Source organism: Engystomops pustulosus, chromosome 4, assembly GCF_040894005.1.
Source record: "Engystomops pustulosus chromosome 4, aEngPut4.maternal, whole genome shotgun sequence".
NCBI lineage: Eukaryota > Metazoa > Chordata > Amphibia > Anura > Leptodactylidae > Engystomops > Engystomops pustulosus.
The window spans coordinates 118,183,291-118,203,024 of record NC_092414.1 but is presented as its reverse complement, the minus strand read 5'-3'; the positions used below and the strand labels follow the sequence as shown (position 1 = coordinate 118,203,024).

General features: G+C 39.9%; 1 protein-coding gene across 2 annotated transcripts in view; it reads left to right on the top strand.

Moving 5' to 3' along the window:
• The window catches only part of LHFPL3 (LHFPL tetraspan subfamily member 3), a 61,129-nt gene extending 41,621 nt beyond the window's left edge, over window positions 1-19,508 (top strand). For both annotated transcript variants that reach the window (XM_072147206.1, XM_072147205.1), the window contains one exon: window positions 8,576-19,508. In XM_072147206.1, the coding sequence (XP_072003307.1) occupies window positions 8,576-8,589 (14 nt within the window). In that variant the 3' untranslated portion in view covers window positions 8,590-19,508. The remainder of the gene's footprint in view (window positions 1-8,575) is intronic.
• The last annotated feature ends 226 nt before the right edge of the window (window positions 19,509-19,734 follow it).

The window sequence follows — 19,734 nt, the reverse complement described above, 5'->3', positions numbered from 1 at the left end:
CTTCTCTTCTGGGCCTCACTGTGTGCCCATAAAACAAGTAACAGCCACATGTGGGGGGTCCCTGTACTCGGGAGAAATTGCATAACAAATTGTAAGGTGGGTTTTACTCTTTTTATCTTATGGAAATGTCTAAATTTTAGGGCTAAATGAACATATAACCGACACAATTGACCATTCTAAAGGGGTTAACAATCTTCCTAAAAACAGTTTCTGATAGTTTGAGGGGTGCAGATATGAAAATGGGTTGATTATATAGGGTTTTTTTTATGTTAAATATGTAAAATTTAATGCAATAAAATGAATTTCAACAGTATTTATCCCCAAAATAGTCAATTATGAAAATACGGAAAATCGATATTTGATTTGTAAGCCTCGTGACATTGAAATAAATTATCCAGACATTTCAAAAATTATGAACATGTAAAGTAGACTTATGTAAAATGTCATTCAGCAACTTATTTAGGTGGTAAATCTATCTGTCTGAAAACGCAATGATTTTGAATTTCGAAAATGGCAAATTTTTCAAAAAATTCATAATTTTTTTTTTTTTTGTAAATAAGCACAAAACTTATCAGCCAACATTTACCACTAAAATGAAGTACAACATGTGAGGAAAAATCTCAGAATCGTTTTGATAAGTAACAGTGTTCAAAAGTTATAATCATATAAAGCGACACAAGTCAGAATCCAAAAAATAGGTCTGAGTCTCAAGCTATAAACTGGCTGCATCCTTAAAGGGGTTGTGTCACCATAGCAAATGGCTGTAATTGCGTCCAATGCATTGTGACAAGCACTTTCACCATTTACACTTATTACAAAATCTGCAGCCTTACTGAGATAACTCCTTTTGTCCTGGTTGCTGGTGCCCCCTGGTGGTAGCTGTGTCCCGTCCTGAGTTACAGCTGATCTGGCCGAGTCTGCGCACGAGGAGTCAGCAGCTGCTCTGCACTACATATTACTCCACAGGCTCACAGCTCCTCCCACACTGAGAGATCAGCTGACACACTGCAGCCAATAGGAGGTGAGAGAGGAGGTGGGGCAGGGATTGTGCTGTGATGGCCACTGCTTACCAGCTCCACAGGAGCCTACAGCAGAAGATACAAGGTAACTGCAGCCAGACTGCTCAGAGGAGTCCTCCCCCAACATGGATCATAGCAATATAGCAGTCCTCCCCTCCCTCCACCATTAGTCAGGTCACACAGGAGCCTACAGCAGCAGATACAAGGTAACTGCAGCCAGACATGACTATCTGCTGCACAGAGGAGTCCTCTCCTAACATGGATCATAACAATGTAGCAGCCCCATCCTCCCTCCACCATTAGTCAGGTCACACAGGAGGCTGCAGAGATAACACAAGTAACAGGCTGAGCTCTGATCTCTCCTGATGCAGTCCTCCTCCTGTACTCTCCACCATTCACTGTCCCTCCATGCTACCCTGCTGTCCTGCAGTCCTCCTCCTGTACTCTCCACCATTCACTCTCCCTCCATGTTACGCTGCTGTCCTGCAAAGGGGCCCCTGTCCCTGACTAGCAGGGAAGTAGCTAAAGATCAGTAACATGTGAGAAGCTGTCACCTATTTATCTATCCAAGTCCTGTTATCTATCACCTGTCATCTATCTATCTATCTATCTATCTATCTATCTATCTATCACCTGTCATCTATCTATCTATCTATCTATCTATCTATCTATCTATCTATCTATCTATCTATCACCTGTCATCTATCTATGTATCTATCACCTGTCATCTATCTCATATCTATCTCCTATCTATCTCATATATATCTTCTATCTATCCATCACATGTCATCTATCTATCTCATATCCATCTATTTATCTATCACCTGTCATCTATCTATCTATCTCTCACATCTATCTATCTCTCATATCTATCTATCTATCTATCTATCTCATGTCTATCCATCTATCTATCTCCTATCTATCTCTCATATCTGTCTGTCTATCTATCTATGTATCTATCTCCTATCTATCTATCTATCTATCTATCTATCTATCTATCTATCTATCTATCTCATGTCTATCCATCTATCTATCTATCTAGTGAATTAGTTGCAATTCCTTACAAAATACACAGAAAGAGATGCAATTAACGGCCCCAAAGTAACATACAAAAATACAAAAGTTTATTAGTAAAAGTCATAAAAACAACTAAGAAGGTCCATGTTATTGCACCTAATTTTATACAATCAATGCATACAAGTAGAGCAAAACAATGTATTCTCACAGCATCATGGTCGTCAGGCGGACAGTAAAGTGTAAATATGTCAGAGGTTTTAGTTTAAACATTTTGGTGGTATGTTTTGCATTTATTTATTAGAAAATCAGATATTTGGTGAAAATTTGAAAAAAATCTTAAATTTTTTGAAATTCAAAATGTTCTTCTTTTTCCACACATTGTCATAACAGCAAAAAAACTTGATAGCTAACATTAACTGAATGTCTGCTTTATATTGACACGGTTTTTATGCGTCCTCTCATTTTTGTAGGATGCTATGGGGCTTTGAACGTGCAATTTTTTTACATTTTCATAAAAACCGCTCAGGTTTCAAGTGTCTTTGAGAGGCCTAAATAAAAGCAAAACCCCATAAATTACGACATTATATAAACTACACCCCTCAACGTATGTAAAATAACTTTTATGAAGTTCGTTAAAACATTAATTGTTTTACAGGGGTTAAAACAAAATCGTGTGCAATTTTGAAATTAAAATTTTTTGACTAAATGAATGTGCTTCATAAAATGTACGCATTTTCAGTGGATAAAATACCAAAACGCTCCAGAAAGTTTGATACCCAATCTCTCCCAAATATAACTACCTATGTGGTGGTAACCTGCTGTATTTGACACATGCCAGGGCATCGAAGGGAAGGCGCCCCATTCAGAGCATTGTCACTTTTTATTGGCTATATAATCTTTATTTTTTGGCAATGAGGAACTATAAGGGCTTATTTTCTGAAACATTAGATGCACTTTACAAATACAGGCAGTCCCCAGGTTACCTACCGGAGGTTTGTTCTTAAGTTGAATTTGTATGTAAGTCGAAACTGTATATTTTATAATTGTAGATCTAGACAAAAAAAATTTTGGCCCAAGTGATAATTGGAGTTTAAACATTTTTGGCTGTAATGGGACCAAGGATTATCTATAAAGCTTAATTACAGACACCATACAGCTGATCATTGCAATCTGAGACTATAGTAAAGCATTCAGAAAGCTTCACCAAAGGTCAGAGGGGTCCATCTGTAACTATGGGTTGTCTGTAAGTCGGGTGTCCTTAAGTAGGGGACCGCCTGTACTTACCGTATATACTCGTATATAAGCCGAGTTTTTCAGCACAAAAAATGTGCTGAAAAAACTCACCTCGGCTTATAAATGGGTCAAGTAAAAAATAAAAAACTTAATACTCACCCTCCGGCGTCCGGATCTTTGGCGCGGCTCCCGATCTTCGGCCCGGGTCCCGGCGGCTCCTCTTCTCTCCTCTTTCTTCTCTCGCCGGCAGAGTCGTGTCCATGCAACCTGCCGGCGGGTGCACACTATGATGCGGCGGTGTCACCGCTGGTGACGTCATGGCGGCGAGAGAAGAGGAGCCTCCGGGACCCGCGCCAAAGACCGGGAGCCTGGCGCTGAAGATCGGGACCCGCGCCATCGATACGGACACCGGAGGGTGAGTATTAAGTTATTTTTTTTGGCAGGGGGTTGGCTATATACTACATGGGGGCTAGCTGTATACTGCATGGGGCTGCCTGCATACTACTTGGGGCTGGCTGTATACTACTTGGGGCTGGCTGGCTGTATACTATATGAGGGCTGACTAGCTGTATACTACACCCTCGGCATATACTCAAGTCAATAGGTTTTCACAGTTTTTTGTGGTAAAAATCAAGGGTCTCGACTTATACTCGGGTCGGCTTATACTCGAGTATATACAGTAATTTTAATGGGTCTTTAGCCTAATGATGAGATTTTATTAACTCTTGAATGTATAGAGGAAAAGAAAATAGTTAATTTTGGTTTATCTCTTTTTGTATTTTTTGGGGGGCCGTACACTGTACACTAAAAATACTATATTATCTTTATTATATAGATCACTACGATTACGGTGACACCTCATGTACATAGTATTTTATACACTTTTACAATTTTACTGGAGTTAACTACATATACTACTCGTGTATAAGCCGAGTTTTTCAGCACAAAAATTTGCTGAAAAACCTCACCTCGGCTTATACACAAGTCAATAAAAAAATAAACTTACACCCTCGATGCTTGGCGCGGCTCCCTGATTCTCGGAGCGGCTCCTCTTCTGTCTTCTCTGCAATGCTCCGGTCCCATCTATCTGCTGTAACAAGCGGCAGAGACACGGCCATGCGCTTTGCTGGCCGGCGCATACTATGACATCATCAGTGGCCACATTATAGTGTGCGACTCGAGCATTGCAGAGAAGACAGAAGAGGAGCCGCGCCGAGCATTGGGAAGCCACATTGGGACCACTCGATGGTGAGTATCTAAGTTTTTTTTTTTGCTGGACAAAATGGGAGCTGGCTGGCTGTTATTTTTTACGTTTTGAGTTGTCCTATTCAGTGGTACCATTTTGGCGCAAATACCATTTTTTGCACTTTTTGGAACATTTTTGTGAAGGGATTTTATGATGAATATACATTTTTGGTGAGTTTTGTGGGTTTTGATTTTAGGCGAATGAGTCAAATAATGTTTCTGATTTATTGTATGGACGCGGTGATACCAAATATGAAGTTTTTTTGGGGTGATTTTGTGGTTTTTTTTTCTTTATTAGATGTGTATAGGGAATGTTTGTGTTTAGGCGACTTTTACTTTATTTAATTCATTCTTTTTATTAGAAAAACTTTATTATAGTGTTTTAAACTTTTTTTCAACAGGTTGGCTTTCTCAAGCTCTAATTCATATTACACAGTGTAATTCAGATGTATTACACTGTGCTATGCTGTGCATGCTCATTGTGTTACAGCTGGGTCCTGCTAGAAGGCAGGACCTGGCTCACGGAAAAAGATTGTGCTGCCATCTGAGCAGTAAACCTCCCTGGTAAGCGCTTCGGGGTCCAAATCACTTGAGATGTCCCTTACATGCCATGGTCAAGTGTGACCGCAGGGTGTAAGGGGTTAACAGTTGCGATCGGAGGAATCTCCAGTCACGGGTGTTAGAGGTGTTAGAACCCCTGAGGAAGCCTGCCCAGACAGGCGGAACGTGTGGGGACTGTTTCTTGCCCCTTCTATCCCCAAGCTGGAGGATCTAGACATTGAGGTAAATTGTGACTTTCTATAGACTATATGCTTGATGCTCACCTTGGTCTTTCATTTCTACTTATGTCCATTTTAACTTTAGCCTCAATGACCTATATCTCCATTTACCTACTATATCTTTAGCAGATTTATCTACCATTTGTGATAGTGGGGCATGTGCAGCACAGAATTGTGCTTTTTAAATGTTTTTTAAAATACATTTATCTTCTGTAATTAAATAAAATTGTTATTTGCATTGAAAAAACTTTCATAGACATCCGTCTTTTCTCTTTAATTTGGGTGTTAGAGGCAGGTGTCGGCTATAATATACAGTGGACACCCACAGCTTCTTGTGCAGGCTCCCTTCAGGAGCCGTGCCAGAAGCTTGACCTAATAGTACTAAATAATCCGGGAACGCACCTCCCGCCATGCAGTACTATTACGCCAAATGTTGGGAAGGGGTTAAGTATTTGTTTTGAGTTGAAGATCATGAGTCCTTTAGCAAGACAATGACCCAAAAGCACACATCCAAAAGTACACAGGTATGGTTGAAATAGAAAAAATGGACTGTTTTAATATGACTAGCAAAGAATCCTGACCTCAAACCCATTGAAAATCTTTGGGTTTAGCTGAGATCTGCTATTGGGAAAAAGCCATGAGTAAGGTCCACATCGGCTTTTTATTTGATGTGTTCTATGCATCTACACATGGATTAACCCCTTCCCGCCAAGGACCGATTTCTTTTTTTCCATTTTTATCTTTCACACCTCACCTTCAAAAATCCCTAACTTTTTTATTTTTCTATGTAAAGAGCTTATGTAAAGAGCTGTGTGAGGGCTTGTTTTCTGTAACAAATTGCACTTCATAGTGACGGTATTTAATATTCCATGCCGTGTACTGGGAAGCGGGAAAAACATGACATGTCTACCTCAATCTTTTGGTCGATGCCATAATGGGGATACCAAATTTGTATAGGTTTTACAATGTTATCATACATTTACAAAAATTAAAACCTCCTGTACAGAAAAAAAATTCTTCATTTTGCCATCTTCTGGCGCTAATAACTTTTTTATACTTCGGTGTACGAAGCTGTGGGTGGTGTCATTATTTGTGACTTTTAAAAACGTTTTCAATGCTATGATTTGTAAACTTTTTTTTTTTTTGCCTATTCTTAGACCTCTAGGGTACATTAACCCTAGATGGTCTGATTGTTCCTACTGCATACTGCAATACAATTGTATATGGCATTTTTGCACAGTATTCATTACAATGAGCCACTGGCATTAAGCAACAAACGCCAACCTTGAATGCAGAGGGCTCAGCCCATGAGCCCCTCCATACACCCGCAGCCTGCATGTGACGTAATACTAAGTCATATGTCGATAAGGGGTTAAAAAAGGAGTAAGCTTTTTTTATGGAGCTGGATGCTGGATGTTTGAGGCACATTTACTTACCCAGTCACTGGAGTTCACTGAAAGTGCATTGTCCGTTCTATAATGCAGCATGCGGCTATTCACTAAGATCGTGTCTGAAATCATGAATGTGTCACTTCCTCGCACCATCTTTTTTATGGTGCATTTTAAACATAGGGCTTGTGACACAATTTAAAAGTTAAATACGGCACTCGGTCCGAATCAGTCCCCTAATTTGTGTTGCATGGAAGCCAGCGTAGCTGCGTCACAAAAGGGTCGCATGGGACACAGTCGCAGCGCACTCACTTCTTAAATACCTGTGAAAGCTGTTTTAGCCCTGAAAACGGTGCACTGTCCGACAAAAGTGTGCAGTATGACCCTAAGTAAATGAACCCCTTTGTCTTTAATTGGGAAAAAGAGCCTTGCAAAAGGAAAAGTGAAAGTGGAAAATTCCAGCTGAGAATTTCCATAGGCTTATAGATGGCTACAAAGCTAAAGGTTGTGCCATTAAATGTGAATTAGGGGTGCCTTTATTGCTGCACATGCTGTTTATTCTTTGAAATTGCAACATGCAAATTGAAAAACAATGTTTCATTGTAGTATCACTTCGGACTACTAATTAAAAAAACTTGCTGTGCTGTTCTAATATGCAGGTTATCATTTAATTAAGGCACTTTTATATGGACAAGAAAGACAGGGCCCCAGTACCTCTGGATCCGATGTACCTGTTGTATACAAGGGCAACATTTTACCCGCTGAAGTCCCCTAGACTGCTAAGAAAGGAAGGACTCAAAAAAGATGTAGAGGGAGTTAGGAAGTACACTATACAACAATGTGAGATCTGCCCTGATAAACCTTGCCTCTGCATGAAAGAGTGCTCCAGGATATACGATACAACTTTAGTTGGTCCTCTTCTATATTCCACCACCTCATACACATTGCACTCTGAACACAATTCACTCTCACCCTTTGTTGTGCATTCATTTCAGTAAAAGGAATTATTGTAACAACTGTTAAGTCAAATTGCTCACTATACCCCTTGATTATTTCCTAAACGGGTGTTGGTTACAAACTAGGTTCACTGTTTTTTTTTAGGTTTTCTATTTCCCCTCACATTTGTCAGGACATACTAAGTAATTCTCCAAGGTAGACCTCAAATACTCATTCCAGAGCCCTTTTCTATTTTGGATGTTTCTAATGTCATATTTGGAGAGCTGTCTTTTCTGTCTGAGCATCACGTATTGGGCACTGAACTTGTTTATGTCCAGAAATAATTACAATTTTAATTTTGTAATATCCATTGCACATGATTTTTAGAAACCACCTGTAGGCTCAATTTTCTTAATATATAACCCATGATAATTTCCATAAGGTGTGTAGTTTCCAAAATGGGGTGATTTTTGGGTGTATTTTTCCGTTTTGGTACCTCTCCAAATGCACCCTGCAGCCTGGAAACTATTTTAGCCAAATCTACTATTCAAAATCCAAATGGTGCTCTTTCCCTTTCTAGTCACGTCTTGAACACATGCAACAATTTAGAACCACTGTTGTGCATTTTCTCCTTTGACTTTTTCTGAAATTTTAACTGACATGGGAGGGATATGTTATCTGATCTGTTGTACATTTAGTGCACAAAGAGTGAGAACAGAAATTAAGTTGTATATTTGTCAACATTTGCAAAAATGTTGATGAAAACCAAACACGAAACCAAAATGCATCAATATTTTATAAATAAAGCAAAGATGTTGAAAACTAGATCTGAAAAAATATGCATTATTACTATCTTTGCAATGTATTACTTACGGTTTACATACACATATTTAATCATCTTTCTTAATAATTGTATCATATCTATAATAGTTTATATTTCTTATGTTTTTTTCTGCAGTTCTCCTAAGATAACATGTTCATTGACAAGCACAAGTGAAAACCTGCAGAAGTGATTTGGAATGCCATCATTATGCTAGAAGAATGTTCCGTGTACTAGGATGTTTCAGAAGTTACTTTTCCAAAATAGAATATGAATATTTTTTAATGTATATTCTCCTCTCTACATTTTCTAATAACTATTCTAACAATATTGATGTATAACTGTGACTACATAATAGTGACTGGGCACTGTGCATCTGGGAACCCGTCAGCAGTAATTGAACTAATAAACCACTACCAGTATATTGTCAAGCTGCTGAACACCTTCTAGATCATGTTTCTTTCATGGCCCAGGTTAGTGGCATCATCCAGACAAATCAGCTTTGAAGTGAGGTGTAAATTGGTTGTTGAAGTCATTTATAGGGGAGAAGGCGTTCAGAGGCGAGGAGAGCTTGACTTCCAATTTATATCTTCCACTTCAAAGTTAATTTTCTGGTTAATGCCACCACGCTGGGTCATGAAAGAAACATGATCTGGAAGGTGTTAAGCTACTTGACAACTTAAGGGTTATAGTTTATAAGGCCAATTTCTGATGCCATGTTCCCTTTAAATAGAAAAAAAAGTGCTCTGTACATTTGTAGTTACCAGATTACTGACCATGTGGTATCATTGCCTGAAACTCCATATGTTGTTAAAATGTTACATTTTTTTGCAAGATTTTTATCTCACAAGGTAATCATTTCATAATGGTATACTACATGTATACTCTCACTGTAGAGAGAAGTCAGCTTCAAGACACTTTAGCAGACTATAATTTATATTAAACATTTGGTCAGTTCCTGCATTTCCACAATATTTTGTATCTTTGTATTTTCCACTTCTTTTGGCATACAAATACTTAAATAAAATATTGTGCTAAGTGGAACATTTAAGACATAAAGACAGTTAAGGTATGCTTTCAGTATAGGTATACTTACAATTTCACAATGAATCTCAACAAATCTTAATAACTGATTTATCCTATTGAAAAAAACATAACATTGCCCACATTGCGTCTCTCACTTTTTTATTTCCAAAGATATTTCATTTAGTTATGAAGCTACTTGTCAGAAATATTCCTTCACAGCACAGGAAGGGGCCATTCCTACTTCCTTTGTATACCCTATTACAGATCATCTCTACTTCCCAGGAGGCCTTGTGTTCTCTCATAATAAAGGAACTTAGGAGCTAATCCAATTACAATACAGTAAGCACATCCGCTGTCCTCCACTAAGCTCCACATAGTGTAAACATAGTGAACATAACTAGATGGAAAAGTAGTCTGGCTACTGAATTATAGATGGCTCTTTGGATAAAAAGCATAGAGTTTGCAATGTACGGAAAGTTTTAGAATAGTAGGTGCTGCAAGGAAGGGAGTTGCAAAGGAGTAAAGGAAAGCCATTAGGGCAATGTGAACCAAGGGACTGGCACAACAGAGCAGTATGAGCACAGGCTATGGGGGACCATTCCTATTCCTTCCAAGAGGGTTCTGCTCGCAAAGAAAGCTGCATTGGCACAATACTCTCCTGGTAGAATGTACTCACCCCTCTCCTCTCCATTGAAGCTAAGCAGCTATGCTGCACATCAGGCAAAATGTATGTCCTATATTTTGTGGTGTGGCCTCCCTTAAAGCTACTGTGTCACCAATGCTGTTTTGTTTTTTTAACCAAGTCTACCTTGCATCTTGAACCATTTTTGTTTTATATCATTAAATAAAATAAATCACATTTTTTCTACTATCTTCCATGATTATGGGGCTGCCATCTTGCCTGAGAAACATTTTCTTAAAAAATATGATTAACTTAAAAACTTGGTTAAAACTAGGTCATCTTCTGTTGACACTTTCACTTTATGAGATAAAAGTCTGTAGACTGGTGCTCTTATGGAATACACTATGGATGTCAGCAAAGGAACAACTGTTTAACGGTAATTAACCCTAATTAACTTGATCCCAAGTGCCCACTGACAGAATGGCTAATGGCAGGAGCAGGACCGGGGCTATGACAGAGAAGGCATGAGCGGTAAATTACCACCTCTGCTTTCTCCTTTCTTCTCTGCATAGCGCTAAAGTAGTGCTAAAAAAGTGGAAATGTTCTTCGAGGGTCTTTTGTGACCTTGTTGGAGACATAAGTAAAAGTAAAAAAATATATACACACAAAATATTAATAAATATTAAAAAATAAACATTAATATATCCCAATTAAAAAATCCCCCTCTACACCATAGAAAACATTGGCATAGTCTCCATGTTTGACCCAGGCTATGCATATTATAAATCAAAGTGACCATCACACACTAGGAAATTAATTTATAATTGTCTTTTTGAGTTTTTTGAAAACTGAAAAAATGTAATATACATTAACAAGAAAAAATCTTTTTCTCCAGTTTTCATAACTTTAACCCCGAAAAAAAAAATTAAAAATGACCAAAGGAACCTTTAACATTTTTTTTATTTTTATCTATAAGTGTCACAAAAAAAGTCACAGAAATTTTCAAGGTATTGCACAAAAAAGGAAGTTATGGCCCTTAGACCAATAAGTATGAAAATTTGCTAAAACTGACCCGTTCATTAAAGCCTTTTAAGGCCTGGTCAGAAAGGGGTTAATAAACAAAGGTGTTAAGCAAAAATCCATATTTTGAATTACCACCTAAAGTGTTTAAGTTGTAGACAGTGTCCCAGATTTATAAAGCCCCTACACGAGTTTTCAGTCTGACCTTGCACAGTGCAAACTGCTTGCACATGTATTTAAGAACTGTTAAATTTGTGTCGCGGCTGCACTATACCAGACGCAACACTAAATTTTGCACTGAAAGGGGCGTTCTGGTGCACAGTGCGACACAATTATCATGCAGTATCCAACAGAATTTTGTTGCATGCCCTATGTTAAAGGTTCCCCCCCAAAAAAATTGGTACACTCTGTCGGAGCAATGCAGGGAGTACCAGATTCATGAAGACCGTGCGCCACAAATCATGTATTTGCTGCACCTGCACACTTCACAGACAAACTGCACCTAGTGCAGTTTACACCGTTTCTGATAAATGTGAGCCAATGGGGGTCATTTACTAAGGGCCTGAATCGTGTTTTTCCAACCTGTTTCCCGAATATTACAGTTTTTCCTTGAATTGGCGGGGGTTTTGGCGCACGCGATCGGATTGTGGCGCATCGGCGCTGACATGCACGCAACGGCAATCGAGGGAGTGGGCGCTGGAAAAACCGATGGATTTGGAAAAATCGCCGTATTTTTTTTTAAAAATGTGTTGCTTGACACGCACTTACCTGCACCCAGCCTAGCTTGTTGAACTCCGGCGGACATCGGGCTCACTACCTTAGTGAATCGCCGGAAGACACGAATCAGTGTCGGAGAACCCGCGGCTGGATCGCGAATGGAGCGGGTAAGTAAATGTGCCCCAATGTATTTCATCATGTGGTTAGCCTTCTAAGGGTTTTTTAATGTTTCCATTGATAAAGAAACCTGCCTTCTTCTTAACCTATTAACAACTTGCAGTATGTGTAGCTCTAGATGTTGGGTTATCTGAATGTTACTCTAGTCTAAATGTAAAGACAAGGATTTGACAAGATTAGCAAAAAGTATGCATGAAGCCACAGCCTCTATGATTGTTGACATGTAAGTATTAACAATTGAATCCTCAACAGTTTCTTGGTCGTGTTCATTATAAATATATAAAATGATCTTTTGGTCATTTTATCATTGAAATATACATTTCTGAAATTATGTATTGTGTAATAGCAATTTTAATTTGTATACACTTTACAGACTTGTAGAAAAAAATGCTTATTTAAGTATCCAAAACTCCTTGGACTCTTTATTGGAAGGAGCCTTGATTGTAAACTGTGCTGTTCTGTGTTCTTAGATACTTAAGGTGGTTCTGTAAATAGTTTATAACAAAGAGTTAAAGTTTGTACCGTTTTAAATTGCCTGTAAATTATATTGTCATATGCTATAACTTAAAAGCAAAGGTTAAAGATATCTCTTGCATTATTTTACATCACCTTCAATTTACGATAGATTTTATGACTGGAACATACATCCAATATTTGATTTCTAATTTTTTTTTAAGAAACAAAATCTAAAAAAGCAGGGGTAACTTACCCAGAATATTCTTCAGGACTAAGACATTAAAACCGAAATCTACAGGATTGTAACACACAGCATTCTATAGATTGTATTTATTGCCTGTAGGGGAAATGTCTGATGTGCAGTATATGTTTAAAATCTCTGCAGTTCGTGCAAATTATTGATAGAGGAGATGCATCCAGTAAAAAAAAGTATTTATATTTTTGTAACCAAAATCTTTAGAAAATATGTTGTTATGCATATAGTTTGACAATATTATATGCTAGAAAATATGAAAATTGAAAAGGAAAATTATACTTGTCTATGGTTTGGTTCTGCTTTGTAATCCTAATCAAAAGTAATGGCTAATACCATTTCAGGAGTGTTAAATTCATGCTTACCATAATATTCTCACATTTTTTCAGGCATAAAGTAACTGCCTTTTGTAGTACATATTAACAATCTGAGAAATTAGAGTACATTAATGTGTATGGATAGAAAATGTGCCAATCAAGATTTGATGGGTCTCCTGAATTACTGTACATAGTTTTAAAAGACATCTGCCCTCCCTTGTCACCTTGTTATTAAATTTAAGGTTGCTTTCAATCCAGTTTTCTTTTAAATAAAAATTATTTAGTCTGAAGGACTGTTTTTCCAAATTATCAATTATATGTATTATAATAAATAAATTGTTAAACCCTTTGTGCAATATATGTAACGGAGCCAGAAATGTCCCCTTATGTATAATTTCTGTAAATATATATGTTTTATATGTTCTTGAGGAGTGTAGGGGCTTTTCTTGGTGTAGAGCTCTTTTAGGTGTCCTGTACAGTCAGCTTGTTCATTCCACTTGTTCATTCCCCTTTTTCTAGCTTCATGAGAAATGATACAGCTATCATTCTTTCTATCTTTTATCACTGCAAGATTTTTACTAGACAAATGGTAACCCCTTTTGGAACCTTAAAGGGGTTTTCCAGGCTAAATATAATGATAGCCTATCCATAGAAAAGGATAATATCATTGGAGGTATAACATCTAGCATCGCCATGGATCAGTTGATACACAGAGCAAGAAGCAGACTGATCTCTAATAAGTAAATACCCGGAGAAAGAGAGCCTTAGCTCTTGAAAACGCGTTCAGTGCGTGTTCACCTATGTCCCACTGCTCCATCCGTAACTTAGAGTGACGTCACTATTCACTTCCGATTCATCGTGTGGTCGAGCCACCGGCCAGGGCTCCCACACTGAATCGTTCTGCTCTTGGACTGACTTAAAACTTGGCTCACAGAAAAAGCCATCTACTACATTGGATACCTACTATCCTTGTGGGACTATTCACACTGCGGAGAAACTTCTTGATTATCACCACCTCCTCAATTGAAGACTGTTTTTAATCAGGTCAGTCACCCACTCAGCCAATACATCTCTTCTTTTTTTTTTTCCCCCTTTTAAATGTTTTTATTATGAAAAAAATACATTTTACAATAACAGCAGAGCTTACAGGCATTATAAAACTTATTAACATAATATTACCACAGAATTAAATGCTCTAAGCCCGCAAATAACCAGGATAATCATCTTCATTATCCCCCGCGCACCCCATCCCCCCGCCAACCCCCTTCCCTACCCCCCACCCTCTGCCGTAGGGAAACGCCAAAAAGGGACATATCTCCATTATTGTGAAATAAAGCCGACCTTTTACTGTGCCCGATACTTTTACTGCTTTTACTTTCTTTCTTTAATTCTCGATCCCTATACACCAGATCTTTTTCCATTTATCCAGGTATCCTCCCTTAACTGCCATCAATCTTTCATATTTTTTGCACTTCTCCACTTCTCCTAAGAATTCTGCCGAGGCCGGGGCGGTCGGACTCCCCCACTTTCTTGCAATAACCAATCTTGCTAACAGAAGAACCTTGTTGACTACCAACTTTTTACCCCTGTCCCTAGTACTGAATTGGTTAAGACTGAGTAGAGCGACCCGAATCGTACGGGGCAGCTTTACTTTAAATGTTTCTTCCATATACTGGAAAACCCTGGCCCAATAATCCACAACTTTATGACATTCGAAGGATACATGTATAAAGTCTGCCTGCTCCGAATTACAGCGCAGACAGCAAGAATTATCTTTCACTTTCATCCTGAATAGACTGTAGGGGGAATAGTACAGTTGGTGCACAAAATTAAATTGAACCATTCTGTGATTCCAGGAGAGGGAGGACAGCCCTATACCCTCATAGCATTTATCCCAATCCGCCTCAGAGAGAGCACCCAGATATTCCTGCCACCTTCTTTTTGAGGGATGAGTGATTCCTTTTGAGAGTCCTTGAATCAAATATCTATAAATATGTGCAACCACCTTATTCTGAATGGAGGAACACAATAAAAGTTCTACTCCTGCATCCGTGCATAATTTAAGCCTATTTTTATCCTCAATCGAATTGTGTGCGTGCTGCAATTGAAAAACTCTTAAGAAGCATATCTCCATGCCGCTATCTGATGCTAAAACATCTACAAAATTCCGTGAGTGATCTAAATTAGTGAGTTGTGTAAGAGATTTTACTCCCCTTTTCTCCCAATATCTAACATCCGGAATGGATCTAAACTCTTTAAAGTAATAATTCCCCCATATTGGAGTAAAACAAAAAATACCTTGAATACCTTTTTTTTTTTTTATACGCGACCCAAGTGTTATCCAACAGTTTCCCTATATAAGTGCCTCTATATCTATCGTGACCTAATTCCCCACTCTCCAAAAGACTAAACATTGAATCCCTTGTGAATTGACTTATGCGTAATAACTTCCCAAAGGCACTGCACTCCCTCCTTGTGATCAAGAACGCTAGCTGGGCTGCTATAAAATACCCAAAGAGATATGGGACCCCCAGCCCCCCTTTATCTATCGGACAACACAGGGAAGACAGCCGGATCCTGGGGGATTTTTTCCCCCAAATTAAATCTCTGATTAACCCGTCCAATAATTTAAACAGTCTGTTAGATAACCAAACAGGGGAGACCGAAAGGGGATATAAGAACTGCGGGAGCAAGACCATTTTTACTATCCCCACTCTATCCGCTCTAGAAAGGGGCATTTTAAGCCAGCCATTAATGCTATATCTGATTTTAGTAATAAGCGGATTGATATTTAACTCCGCAAAGCGTCCCAGATCCGCTGAGACATAAATCCCCAAATATTTAAATGATTCGTCTCTCTTAAGGACCCTGACCATATCAACGCCCTCATGCCCTACGCTATCCAAGGGGAGAAGGATGGATTTTTCCCAATTAATACTAAGACCCGAATAGGAACCAAATTCATTCACCAGATGAATCACATCAAGTATAGAGCTTCCTGTGTTCTGAATAGTCAGCAGGATATCATCCGCATAAAGTGAAATTTTTTCTGCTTCCCCCCCACACCCCCATCCCTTAATCCATTGGGATTCCCGAATTTTAATAGCTAACGGCTCTATAAAGAGCGTGAATAGGAGGGGGGAGAGGGGGCAACCCTGTCTGGTTCCTCTATACAGACAAAATGGCTCAGAATATAATCCATTAATACATATTCGTGCTCTAGGGGAGTGGTACATTATTTTTATCCACTCAATAAACTCCCTACCTATCCCGAATTTCTCCAATACCTTCCATAGGAAGGGCCACTCCACCCTGTCGAACGCTTTGGTCGCGTCCAGAGACAGGATGGAGCGGTCCACTCCCGTCCCTAACTGCATATCTGAAAACAATCTATGAAGATTATGGGCAGTACCCCTAGCCGGGATGAAACCATTTTGATCCGGATGGATTATATGAGAGATTACCTTCTTAAGCCGCATCGCGAGGATCTTGGCCAGGATCTTAACATCCGAGTTCAACAGTGAGATGGGTCTATAAGAACCCATCTCTGTCTCTTTTTTGTCCTTTTTAAGGAACAAAACTATAGAGGCTTCCGTCATAGAGCCATAGACTGTCCCCGCGGTCAATGCTGCTAAGTAAACCTTTTCCAGAATTGGAGCAAGCGTCTTACTATATTGTTTATAAAAGGCCAGTGGCAAGCCATCTAGCCCTGGAGCAGAGTCTGCCGAGGAATTATTTATTGCAGCCATTATCTCCTTAGCCCTTATGGGGCTATTCAGAGGGGAGCTCTGCTCCTCTGTCAAAAAAGGAAAAGACACAGATTCCAAATACTTCTCCACTTGACTATCTGTGGACTGTAACTCTGAGCCATATAATGACTGATAGAAAAGCCGAAAGTTCTCTAAAATTGCCCCGTCTCCTTGTACCCTCTCTCCTGCAGAGTTTATAATCATATGAATCCCGTTAATGCTATTTTTTTTTTTAATGAGATTAGCTAGTATTTTACCCGGTCTCCCTCTCTCCACATAATGTTTTTGCCCGGCAAAAAAGATTTTATGTTGCGCCCTTTCGGACGCAAAAGAATTAAATGCGGCCTGTGCTTCAATATATCTGTCCCTGTCTTCCGTTGAGGCTGACCCCACCCAGACTTCTTGTGCATTAGCTACATTTTTTTTTAAAATACTTTCTCTCTGTCTATACCTCTTCTTAGCCCACTCAATATCGGAGAAATACAGGCCTCGGGGGAAGGCCTTAAGCGCATCCCATACCAAGCCCGGGTCCCTCTCACGAACATTATTCCCCCAAAATTCCTCAATCAACTTTGTGACCTTTGCATCATTGTCCAGGACCGAGAGCCAATGAGGATTGAGCCTAAAAAAGCTTTTCTTATCCAGGAATGGGCCCCGTTCTGTCCTAATCTGGAGAGAGATGGGTCCATGATCAGAAACTACAATAGTTTCATATTTAATCTTAGCTATAAAGCACAAAAAAGCATTCATTGGCCAGACACATATCGATCCTGGATAATGTAGAGTGGGTGCGGCTAAAGCATGAAAAGGCGGGTTTGTCCAGGTATTTAATCCTCCAGGCATCCCTTAACCCCAGGTTCTCACAGAAAGTTCTCAGGCTGGAGGATCCCCGTTGACTCTGGTGACCGACCCCGCGTAAATTACGTCTATCCTGCGAGGGCTCCAGAACTGTATTGAAGTCTCCTATAATCATCAATGGGCTATCCTCCCGATCGATCAAAAACTTAACAAAGGCATTCAAAACCTGAAATGAAAATGGAGGGGGGATATATACAAATGCCAAAATACATCGCACCTGCTTCAAGACACAGTGTAAGAAAATGTACCTACCCTGCTGGTCTATCTTATATGTTAGGACCCTAATGTCCACCTTCTGATGAATAATAACAGATACTCCCCTGGAAAATGCAGATCCATATGAATGAAATGCCCTGGAGGCCCAGCGTCTTTCTAGCCAACTGATAGTATCCTGGGTTAAGTGAGTCTCTGTAAGGCATATAATCCCTGGAAGGTGCCGAGTCACCACATCATTTACCATGCACCGCTTTCGGCGGTCATTCAGACCCCTAACATTCCAACAAAAAATTTGCGTGGCCATTCCTCAATAAAAGGGCAGCAGTAAGCAAAGAATATTACAAACAAGACAATAAAGCGTTCCCTACAGCAGAGTCCCACCCCAACAACCCCCCACCCCACCTCCCCACCCCCTGCTTGACCCATCACTATTGACAGGTCTCTCTTCTCCCACATCCCCGTCCCCCCTACCCCTCCGACATCTGCGCGCTGTCCCTTATGAGCTTCTTACAGATCTGTGGTGTCCTAGCCACCTACCACTACACCCTAGAGCCCCTTCGACTCCAACCACTCCGAGGCCTCCTTGGAATTATCAAAGAAAAGGGTATGTTCATTATGAATTACTCTCAATTTTGCAGGGTATAATAGAGAAAATTTTAGTCCTGCCTCCTTTAGGCGTGACTTAACATCTTTAAATTTGGTTCGCTTTTGTTGCGTGGCCTGTGAGTAATCCGGGAAGATGAAAATTTTGACCCCATATACTTAATATCCTGACTAGAGCGGGACCATCTGATAATTACATCTCGGTCTTGGGAGCATAAGACTTTGGCCAGAATAACCCTAGGTGGGGCCCCTGGGATGGGAGGTTTATTAGGAACTCGATGGGCTCTTTCGATCATAAACACAGACGATAAAGTCTCGGTGCCCACATGCTCCATTAACCACTCCTGGATCCATTTTGAGAGGGAATTCTCCCCTACTTCTTCTGGGAGGCCTATAATACGAAGGTTAGATCGTCTAGACCGATCCTCCAAATCAGTTAGCTTATCCCTTAGGGAGGATTGGGCCTTGGACAGAGCACTCACTTCTTTTCTTAAACTCTTAGTCTCTCCCTCCAGAATTTTTACCTGAGTGACCACCCTGGAGACCGTTTCCCTGGTTTTGGAGATGTCCTCCTTAACCAGAGCTATATCGGAAGCCAGGGCCGCCACCTGTTTATCTAGCCCCTCCACAGTTACCCCGGTCTTTTGGACGGTTGCCAAGATCTCTATCCAGATTGGATTATTGGTATCCTCTGACTGTGCCGACTCATCCCCCTGCAAGGGACCTTCGTGTATATCCGGGGGGGCCGTAGGGGGGGATTACCTCCTTTGCCAGTTTGGCGAGTTTTAACTATAGGGGAACTCCATAATTTTTCCAACTTTCCGGCTGCGTCATTTTTACTGGCGCCACGATCTTTCGACTCCTTAGGAGACCCCCCACCCCACCCGGATTTCCGGCCTGAGTTTTTTGGTGGCATCTCAAAGGGAACTTGCAGGGGAACTCACAGCAAATCGAGAGCAACTGTACCCACACTACCCCCAAGGAAAAGCTCGTTCTGTTCAGTATAACAAACACAGAGAGAAAAGAAAAAGAAAAAAAAAAAAAAAAGAACAAAGAAAGAAGGCCGTATGGGCCTAAAGTCCGAACAGAATCTAAGCCAATCCAATGAAATCCGCCAAAGTCCAAGAATTAGTCCTGTTAGCAGAAGGGGGTTTCAACGCTTGCCGTACAGTAAGTAATTTTAGTATTGTTAGCGCTAGCAAGCGGAGAAAGCTGCAAAAAGTTCAGAAGATTAGTCCAGAAAGTCCAGCACCTTAACCTACATAGATCAAAGGTTTCAGCAG